This window comes from Egretta garzetta, unplaced genomic scaffold, assembly GCF_000687185.1.
Source record: "Egretta garzetta isolate BGI_Z169 unplaced genomic scaffold, ASM68718v1 scaffold155, whole genome shotgun sequence".
Classification (NCBI taxonomy): domain Eukaryota; kingdom Metazoa; phylum Chordata; class Aves; order Pelecaniformes; family Ardeidae; genus Egretta; species Egretta garzetta.
Genome location: NW_009259613.1, coordinates 1517131 through 1527441, shown reverse-complemented (window position 1 = coordinate 1527441; position 10311 = coordinate 1517131). Strand labels below are relative to the sequence as shown.

General features: G+C 42.8%; 1 protein-coding gene across 5 annotated transcripts in view; it reads left to right on the top strand.

Moving 5' to 3' along the window:
• The first annotated feature begins 4 nt into the window (after positions 1-4).
• Positions 5-10311, top strand: part of HUS1 (HUS1 checkpoint clamp component) — a 147310-nt gene continuing 137003 nt past the window's right edge. Inside the window, exons 1-11 of one of the 5 annotated variants that reach the window (XR_004841957.1) lie at positions 5-56; positions 356-483; positions 1016-1192; positions 1879-1986; positions 2903-2977; positions 5018-5117; positions 5471-5602; positions 6437-7165; positions 7792-7995; positions 9190-9333; positions 9701-9740. Coding sequence is in view for 2 of the 5 variants with exons in the window: in XM_009638464.2 (XP_009636759.1) it covers positions 5-56; positions 356-483; positions 1016-1192; positions 1879-1986; positions 2903-2977; positions 5018-5117; positions 5471-5602; positions 6437-6519 (855 nt within the window). In the remaining 3 variants the exon portion in view is untranslated. Of the gene's footprint in view, positions 57-355; positions 484-1015; positions 1193-1878; positions 1987-2902; positions 2978-5017; positions 5118-5300; positions 5389-5470; positions 5603-6436; positions 7767-7791; positions 7996-9189; positions 9334-9700; positions 9741-10311 lie in introns of those variants that run through there. The other 4 variants (XR_004841956.1, XR_004841955.1, XM_009638464.2 and 1 more) reach the window with 4 other exon arrangements.

Below are 10311 nucleotides of genomic sequence, written 5' to 3'. Positions count from 1 at the left end.
CGCCATGCGATTTCGCGCTAAGATCGTGGATCTGGCCTGCCTCAACCACTTCAGTCGTGAGTATGCCAGGGCGGGGGATGGCTGTGACTCGGCGAGCGACTGGAGCGCCTTTTCCGAAGAAAGGGAAGAGGAAGAGCTGTGCGCGCCGGTGGCCCCCGGCTCGTGGCGGGCGCCGTGAGCCCCAGGCCACGGACCCAGAGGCCTCTCCCGGGGGGAGGCGGCGTGAGGCGCTTTCCTTCGCCCCGAGGTGTTTGGGAACTTCTGCAGTTTCTGAAGACAGCACATTTCTACCCTGTACCCCTGGGACGAGGTGTGCAAAGCGGTTACCGCTGTAACGTCCCCCTCTCTCCGCCAGGTGTAATTAACACAATCGCCAGGTTAGCGAAGACCTGCACCCTGCGCCTTACTGTCAGCAAGCTGTATTTCATCCTCTCCGATAAAGTAGCAAATGGAGGCGTCAGTATGTGGTGTGAGCTGTGCCAGGTAAGCCCGGGGAAATTCAACAACCACATGTTGTTGAAAACCAGAGCATGCAGTTGGGTCTAGTGTACGAGGTGTTTCTTGTACATGTCGCCCTTACCTGAGATGTGTCAGTCTCTCAAGGCCTGTCTGGTCACTGAAGGCACTCTGTTTTGCAGGACTGCCTTTCAGTTGCACACACCTGGTGTTTCTGACTGTAGCCATGCCCTTTGCCTTGGTTGTCACTTCACTGTAAAGCTTCAGTATGTGCTGGCCCACAAGGGCCTGCCCAAAACTGGAAACAGCAAAGCATAACTTGCCCATCACACACCTTGTTCTGAGGACTGGTATGTGTTAGGTGAGAATCTGAAATTAATAGGTTTAGCCTAAAGCAATGGGCCTTCATGCTTATGCAGCCTGTCTTGATTCCTGCAGGTGATGCCAGGTTGTACACATGCAGTTCTAAGCTTAAGGTCTGATAGGTAAAACTTGCTCCTCTGTCTTTTTTTTTTTTTTCATTTGTTTTATTTTTTTTCCCATCTTTCAAAAATTGTAGGGGAATTTCTTTGACGAATTTCAGATGGAAGGAGTAGCTGCAGACCACAATGAAATCTATTTAGAGTTGGTGCCTGAGAACCTGTCGAGAGCATTAAAAACTGCCCAGAGTGCTAAGGCAGTGAAGATCAAGTTGACCAACAAACACTGGCCCTGTCTCAGAGTTGCTGTGGAGCTAGTAAGTGCAAGCATGCTTTTATCTTCATTATTAAGAAAAAGCTCTTAAAAATTAAGTGCTTTTCTTGAGATCAAATAGAAGCTCTGGTAGTCTTTGGAGTAATTCTAGAAAACTAAATAAAGAAAAATAATGCCATTTTCCTTTTCACTCGTCTTTCCTGCCATCATGCTTGGTAGCACAAAGGACCAGCTTTGTATTTTCCAAAAGGCAAGGAAGAGATAGAGGAAGAATGAAAGCTATGTGATGGAAACACCTTTTTCTAATGCCTACTTTTCTCAATTCCTGCATTCTATAAAATTTTCTGTTGATTATTGCCTTCTCACTGAAGCCATTAGGTGAAGGAGGTTTCAGTGTAGTGTTTGGCTCTTCATTTGCTTTTGATTGTCATGCCATTCCATTTCAAACTGCTGTCTTCCAAATTTTTTTTTTTGTTATTAACGCTTCTTCACTGATTCACGTCTTTAGCTCTGAAGATAGCTTATGGATACTAATGACTGATACCCCACAACCTTTTCCTTATTCAAAAGGGAACTCCGCTTGATAGCGGACCAATAGGAACCTATGGAAAACTGAAACTGAATATCTGGGGCAGTCCGTTATAGTATTTCCCAGAGTGGGTCTGAAAAATCTGAATTCAGAACTCAAGTCATTTTTTAACTGCAAGAGCATCCTTTCTCTCCCTCAAGCCGTCCTTATCAAGCAGCAGTAGGTTTGTGACACATGATATTCCTGTGGGGGTTATTCCCAGAAGATTATGGAATGACTTCAGAGAGCCCAGTGTGCCAGACTTTGATGTGAGCCCTCTTTTTTATATTCCCTACGTAAAGGGGGGGTTGCAAGTGGAATGTTATTGCTGTGCAGTGTACTACTGTTGGGTTTTGGAAGGAGGTGACAGGGAAGAGGGAAGGCTGGAGGCTAGGGGTTTGGAGAGGGATGGAACATGACTTCGATCTTGAAAAAAAGAGTCCAGAACCTGTAAAAACAGAGAAGATGGTTACCAGTTATTGCTGTGATATTCGGGGTGGAGGAAGGGAGGAGCAAAGGACTTGCATGGCTTTAGGTAGGAGCACCTCCAAACCACACAGGTTTAGACTATTTCAGCTGTTTAAGGTACCAAGTGGCCCAAATAATCTGTTCTTTCTGAAATTCACGGCCTACTTGGTGGAGTTAGATATCTATGTGTTTCCTCCTGATTTTTATATATCTTCTATATATCCTTTTTGACATTTGTTGTGAGGAAAGGTGCAAATGTGCTCCTGTTTGAGGTTTTGGATGTCTGTTACCTCTACAGCTAAGAGTACTTAAATTCTGAAGACAGATGACTCAGTAGAAATTTGATGTATTTTATTCTGTTATTTTGGATTCACACTGATGCAATTCCAGGAATGATTACAGACAGTACCATGGGAATCATGTTCTTTCCTTTTTGGCTATAGTAACTATTAACTGCTCAGTAACACGGCTCTGGGTTCATGTGAGAATCTAATCTGCAAAAACCTGTCCCTGCTTTATTTTGAAAACAGACTTGGGATAGTATGTATGAAGTCCTCTGTTTCTGAGTCATTTGCTGATTTCAGTTAAATATTGTGCTCCTTTCACTCAGTAGGTAACTGACTCCAAAATAAGATAGAATTGAAGGGAGAAATAAATGCATCACATCCCAGTTGCACATGAAATATTTGTGCAAATGCAGTTCTTATGTCTTTCTAGGTCAGTATTTACCTACCAGTGCTGAAAACAATGAAGAGTGTTGTGGAGAGAATGAAGAATCTCAGCAATTCCATTGTAAGTTAGGGCACTTCAGGTGTGTGTCCTACAGACCTTATCTTAGACATAGCAGGTTTCCCTGTTGCTCAGACTGGTGCCCCCATGTTATATCTTATTTTGGGATGAGATTGAACTAAGGGCACCTGAAGACTGTGTAAGGGCTGAAGAGAATTATGAGCTTTATTTTAGGATTTACACTGAAGAGCTTGTCCTGGGCTTTTCAGAAAGTGGTGCTCTTTGTACTGAATCCTTGAAAGAACATGGCATTGTGCTGCTACAAGTGACTCTTTACAGCTGGTAAGAAATTGCAGTCCTTCAGGAAGCTAGCTGGAGACTTTCCAGGTGATTTCATTAAAGAAATGCCTATTAAGTGAGTCTTTTGTTAGGTGTCTGTGTGAATGAACTTTAGGTAAACTTGAGGTAGGATTTAAAAGAAATCCTACTAATAGCTCCTGGATGTCAGCCTGTGCTTTAGACTCTGACATGGTGGTTTTTCAGTCCACCCTGAGTTTCTGGAGTGCTGGTGGGCCTTCCATTGAAAGAAGCCCTCTGCAGTTAGTCAGAAAAAGGGTTTGGTTTTTTTTTTGTTTTTTTTTTTTTTTTTTAGTTGTTGCTCACAGTCACCAAAATTGACTGACATGAAAGTTAGTAAGTAAACTTTGGAATAGTTTGGGTTTGAGGCTGTTCATACTGATTTTGATAAATGTGTAATTTTCTGTAAACTGAGAATCCTGAAATTGGGACAGTCTCAGTCTCCCAAGACTTGGAAGAGTTGAGAGATTACCCTGGGTTTCTGGCAGTTTTGCAGATGGCAGTCATCATGAGTCACCAGAGCAAGCACTTCAAACTCTTATCCATTGTCAGTCTTTTGGCGGTTTTATTTTTTCTCTCTCCTTCCATATCCTCAGTGGAAGTGCTTACACACAACTAAGCGCAGTGTATAACTGCTTTGTTTCCAGACTTGAGGATCTCTTCTCACATGGGATAGGTGTTTGATGGGATTGAACTTTGGCGTTTAGCAACATTCAGAAGAGGTAGCATATCAACACTGGGCATACCCGTTTTCCTAAGTTCCTTACCTCCTGTTCCAAAGGAAAATAAATAAATCTCTGTGAAATAGCTTTGATAGATCTAAGGGAGGAGGCAGACTACATGCATCCTCCTACATGCTTTCCTGTTACTACAGAACAAAAACAAGTGTCACAATTAAATATTTGTTTGAGACACATCCTGATAGTAAAACTGGTTAAGATCTGTGCAGCAAAAAGGGCTTAGAAGCTCTTTCAAATAGTACTTTGCTATTGTTTGGGACCATTCATCTGTGGGCGTCTCCTGTTCTGTAGGAGATTTTGGTTGTGATACGATCCTCTCTTAAAATTACTGAGAATTCTTCTAATCACAGAACTGAAGTGCTTGGATGTGCTTTAGGTATCCTCTGATCTGCTTGGGGTTTGTGTAAGATCATATATAGTCTCCTTCTGGTTGGATACTTTGTCAGGATGGAATCTGAAAGCTTCTAGCACTTTTCCAGGATTTCTAGCAGTTCAAAGTCCTGCTTGGAGTTACTGCTCTGGTGAAGCTGTTGTATGTTTTTAAGTCTTGGAAAGCAACACTGCAACTGCACAGTCAGCTCTTGGTGTGTCCCATTTTCTCTGTGTGTGTCATGTGGACTGTGGAGGTGCCTTTCTATTTGTTGAAAAGCTGGATACAAAAAACCTTACATTTCTCCAGCTTCAGTCTCTTATTTGTAAAGCCTTTTCCTCAGCCATGAACTTCCCAAAGCCAGTACTTGTTCTAAAAGTGCTAGAGAGCAATTTAATTTCTTTCTTTTCGTAATCTCCGGGAGGTTTGTCTAGGATAATTCACACAGGAATGATGAGAAATGCATTTTGTAGCTGAACATTTGAATGTTCAAACCATGTTCAAAAGGTACACTTGAGCTGTGAAGGCACTGAAATGCTTCTGGAAGCTTGTATTTGAACAAAGCTGTACTTCATTCTTCTGTAATTCTGCAGTGCCAAAGTGGCTTGGCTAAAATTGAGACTGATTGTATTGCAGGTGATTGAAGCAAATTTGAGCGGAGAAATGAACTTGAAAATAGAAACTGACTTAGTATCTGTAACAACACATTTTAAAGACTTGGGAAATCCTCCCTGGGGTAAGTTTCCCTGTTTGTTGCTTCTGTCTGTCTCACTACTTAAGTGTGATGCTGATAACAGTACTTACCTTCTGTTAGTTCTTACAAGATAGCATAAATTACTTTGTAGACATCTTCAAATGAAACCTTAAAAAGAAAAGTGGCCAATGGCTGTTTCATGTTTGTGTGGGGAATCTCTTCCAGTATCCTCGACAACTTTGTAGGAAAAGTGGGCTTTCTCTTCCTTACACTGCTGTTTCTGAAAAACAACCCATTTGGCTACCAGCTGTTCAGTGATTATCAGGTGTGTCCTCAGGTGTTGAAACTCCTTCTGATGTCTTGACTAAGTAAGTATTGTGTTGTTATGCTTCTAGCATCAGAGGATGGATGTCAAAGTTCTGCTCAAGGCAGAGATCTGGAAAGCATGGCTGAGGCACGCATAGATATCAAGAAGCTGCAGCAGCTGCTTGCTGGACAGCAGGTCAATCCCACAAAAGCATTGTGCAGTAAGTTCAACAGCTCTGCTTGCAAACTCCAGTTAAGGGGGGGGTGTTTGCCATGCTTGTAGTCTCAGCAGAACAGCATATCTTCTGTTTTGTCTGTTTGAAACCTATTTTTAATGTACTTCAGGACTTTTAATACTTCTGGCTTTAGGCAGTAAGTTTGAGGCCTTAGGCGTTTGGGGAAGAAAAAAAAAGTTAAAAAAAAATTAAGCGCGGCCCTTTTTTAAGTATCAAGTTGAATACTCTGATTAATCATGGGTGTCTTCTTGTTGTCTTTGTTTTGAAGTTATTATTTTTATTATTATTTTGAGGTGTAGGCCCTAGTTTTTAGCAGAGAAACTGGGATTTACTGACATGTTTGGTTTTGGTTTTTTTCTCACATTTCTTTCTTACATTCAGCACCAAATTGATTCTAATACCAAAATGCTTTTTATGCAGCTAGTGTTTCTAACCATAGAAATTATATGTTCTTTCTAGCAGAAGCCTATGCAAGGGTTTATATCCTGTTTTGATAACTCTATATGCTTGTCCTGAGAACATCTGTGTGTTATGGTTTAGTGCAGATGCTAAGAATTTCCCAAAGAAGATTTAAATCACGGGTATAGCATTATAGGGCTATACATTATATGTTTCCTTTTTGGTATCACCTTTCATAGACTGTTTAGTAATGCTTCATATACCCTCAAAGACTTAAATATTACAGGATTATATGTCTAGTCATCCTTCTGTCAGAAGTGGTAGAAACATTGTATTCTTATGGTGGCATTCTGTAGGAGATGTAGTTTTAACATATTCTTCCTGCTTTAAACTAGATTTGTGGTTTTTTTCTCTTTACAGGTATTGTAAGCAAGAGAATCGTCCACTTCATCTTGCTCCATGAGGATGTTTCACTTCAGTATTTTATTCCGGCACTTGCATGAATGTTTTGGAATCTCAGTCATTTGCCAACCTGAGGTCTTTTCCACAAAGTTGGAAAACTTTCATGAGTTGCTGGAGTACTCTTATGTGATTTGCTATTAGATGCAGCCATCAGATGGACATTATTTCCATATTTATGAAATTTTTCAAAGTATCTCCTCATCCAGAAAGCTGTTTTTGTGAAGAGTTGCATACTATGAAAGACACAACACTGGGGAGCTGGCATATCTGAGTGTTATGGGAACCAAAACTGAAATTTGTATGTGCTTTTGGGATGCTTTGAGCTGTGGGGAAGGCAACCTAATTATTTTTTTTCCTGTTGACAAACATGAAGGTAAAATTGACTGCTGGAGCTGCTGCTGGGTGTATTCAGTATTGGACAATGCAGCTCCAAGTTAAGGAATCTCCTAGCAAGCTGTCATACCTCCATGGAGCAAGAGAGCCCTCTGGAGGGTTGACAGATTGATATTTGCCTGGGGAGGTAAGCACAGCCCCCCTGAGGCGGACTTCTGTTCCAGCAGTGATGTATATGGACTTGATGCTGCTGCATGTTGTGCATCAAGAATGTGTCTGAGGCAGAGGAGCTTCCTGTGGCTGCCAGCATGTAACAGGATGTAACATGCTAAGAAGAACCAACAGCTCAGCAGTGTCTGTACCCAGTTGTATCTTTTGATCTGACTTGTTCCAACATACCTCAGTAGTTCTGTTAATGCTTGAACTGATGTGTTTGGCTCTTGGCCTGAGAGGATGAGATAAACAGTCTGAATTAACCTAGTTAATGTGGGCAGTGAAGGTCTCTATGTACAGAATGAATATCATCTGAGGACATGTGTGAACACAGCAATTGGTGTGAAATAAAGGGCAAGTTATCTGTGGATCACATTTTTTCCCTTTCCTACAGTGCTACAAAGCATTGTACAACCTGTGTTGTCATGGTGTCAGACATGGTGAGATTGCATCTAGGCTCTGATTCTGAGCAGCCAAGAGCACGACATAAGTCTCAGTGACAGGAGTACTGCCCCTGCTTCTACTTCCTGGTTATCTTCTGAGGTCTTTTCCTCCCTGTTCCATATGTGATTATATTTGTTATCCAGCCTTGTTCCATATAGCCTTTGGTGTTCCACAGGATTTTAAATATCTTGTGAAACTTCTTGTTTTAGAAATAGTGAGTCTTTGTCTTGTTGTGGTTAGAAGTGTTGGTGTTTGGTTTGTTTGGGCTTTTTTTCCAAGGGGCATTGAGGTTAAGGGAGCAATTAATCTTTCTGTTCTTGCAGATGCAAGTGGTCGAGAGAAGACTGAAGGAGAGGCAGTGGCCTGGGAATGTTATGCTTCTTCACCTTCTTCCACCATTTCTATCAGACTAACCAGAAAGCATCTTCCAAATCCTGTTAGTTTTCATGGGCAACTGCAATTACCCAAAAAATTTGTGTAAGATGAAAACACCTGTACACCAGATTACAGCAATTGTATGGTAAGAGGTATGTGGTAAATATTCCTGGGTTTTCTCTCGGGGAGAGGAGGAAAACTGTGATACAGAGTATGCACTATGAAAGTAGTCTTTGAAATCTTTGGGTTTTCTCCTTGGAAAATTGTGTTCTATATAACCTGATGGAAATGTCTTTTTCTGGTATAGCATAAGATCTAGTAATAATGGCCTCTCAGCTGTGCAGGCTCTATGATGGCTATTTTTAAAAACAGACCAGAAGTTACAATTGCAAGAAAATGTGTTGGGTTTTCTTAATAAAAACTAAATAAAAGTGGGAGTAATGCTGGTATACGTCAAGAGTACACAGTAAGATATCCATTTCATATTCTGGAGGGGAGGAGGCTAGATGGACAAACAGGTGAAGTTTTTCCAGCCCCAGTGCTTTCTTACCCTTCCCACCTAAATACAGCACAAGGATAGAGCTCTGCCATCCAATTGGTGCATACCTGCTGATCAGAGGGAAAATAATACTTATTCAGGTTTAAACCTGCTGTCATCTGTGAATCCAGTTGTCAGAGCCCTGAGGGCAGTATTGGGTCTTAATGGCCCTGAGCACCCTCACCAGGGACCCCTACCCACCCCCTGTCCATGGGCCCATAGATGCTATTTCAGCTGAGGTTGTGGCATTCTGTACTCCCTAAGTTATGTTATAGGTGGGCCTGGGCCCAGCCCTATTCCTCAATTGATGTTTGGATTTCCTGGATTGGCTTTGGATGGGAGCTATTATTCCCGTAACCTGGTTCCGCTTGCCTGGTTGTGCGGGCATGTGCTCCAGCTGTAGGGGTGCTGCCTAGCCTGCATTGTGGCCGCCCTCTGCTGGCTCCTTGCTCCTAGAGCAGCCTTGATCTTCTTGCTCCCTAACACCAATAATGAGAAGAAATATTTCTCATTAATAGCCTTAGCTGGTTCCACATGATGAACCAATTGATTTATGCCAGAAAATTTTTGTTGTGGCTTGAGCCACCAAGAGAAAACAGAGTTATGAGCCACTGGTGGGACTACAAAATAACATCCAGCTTCTGTCACACACTTTGTTCTCCTAGTGGACTTTTCTGTTACAGGATGTTAGCAGCTCTGGCCCAGGTCTCCTCCTGCACAGCTGCTGGAGCCCAGCCTCTGGTACCTGGGTACCAGGGATGTGTATGTCCTGGGCTGAGGGATGTAGCTGTTGCTTTCCCACTTGCAGGTTCAACCAGCAGTGAAGCTGAGCTTGTGTCCCAGAGACATGACAGACACACCCAGGATGCTGACATGGCTGGTCACAGACTGCCACAGATAAGCTGTGCCTTCAACTGCATTTACATACAGGACCCACGTAAAACAAGCACAGGTAGCTGTATCCCCTTCTTCCTCTTCATCTGGCAGACACAGAAGGTTACTAGTGCAGAATCATAGAATGTTTTGGGTTGGAAGGTATCCCTAGAGGTCATCTAGTCCAACACCCCTGCAGTTGGACTAACTACTAACTAACCACTAACTAGATCAGGTTGTTCTGAGCCCTGTCCAACCTGGTCTTGAATGTTTCCCGGGATGGGGCCTCCACTACCTCTCTGGGCAACCTGTTCCAGTGTTTTACCACCCTCATTGTAAAGAATTTCTTCCTTATATCTAGTCTAAACCTACCCTGCTTCAGTTTATTACCCCTTGTCCTGTCACAGCTGTCCCTACTAAAAAGATTTTCCCCATCTTTCCTATAGGCCCCTTTTAACTACTGAAAGGCCACAATCAGGTCTCTCCGAAGCGTTCTCTTCTCCAGGATGACATAACATACCTCTGTGTGTGTCTCCCTTTTCCTTATCATCCCTATATTAGGATGTGCTCAATCAGGTAACCTTGCTGGAATAAACATTCTCACACTCTCACATGAACTGCCTCTTTTACCATTTGTTCATCAGTTTTGTGTCCCTTTATGTTCTTGTTTATGGTTTCCTCCTCTTCTTCTTATCCCTTTTGTGCATTTGAAAGGTCCTTGACCAGATACCCTTAAAGGAGCAGACACTCTTCTTCCACATATGCTTGCAGTTTTCAATCCTTTCATCCTTCTTATTCTGAAGACTAGTGTTATATATGTCCATCTGATTCGTGTTAATATGGAACAGTGCTAGGGCCGCATGATGACATACCCTTGTATAACCACAAGCCTAAGAAGGGCAGAGAGGTTAATGTATGTAGTTCTTACCTTGCACATCCCCCAGCCGCCTCCTCACAGGGGGAAGGGGAGGGGGGCTGGCTGGGCACCGGGGCGGCATCGGCCCCAGCCGCCTCCTCACGGAGGGCTGGCCCGTCCCCTGCCGGGCACCTCAGCCCA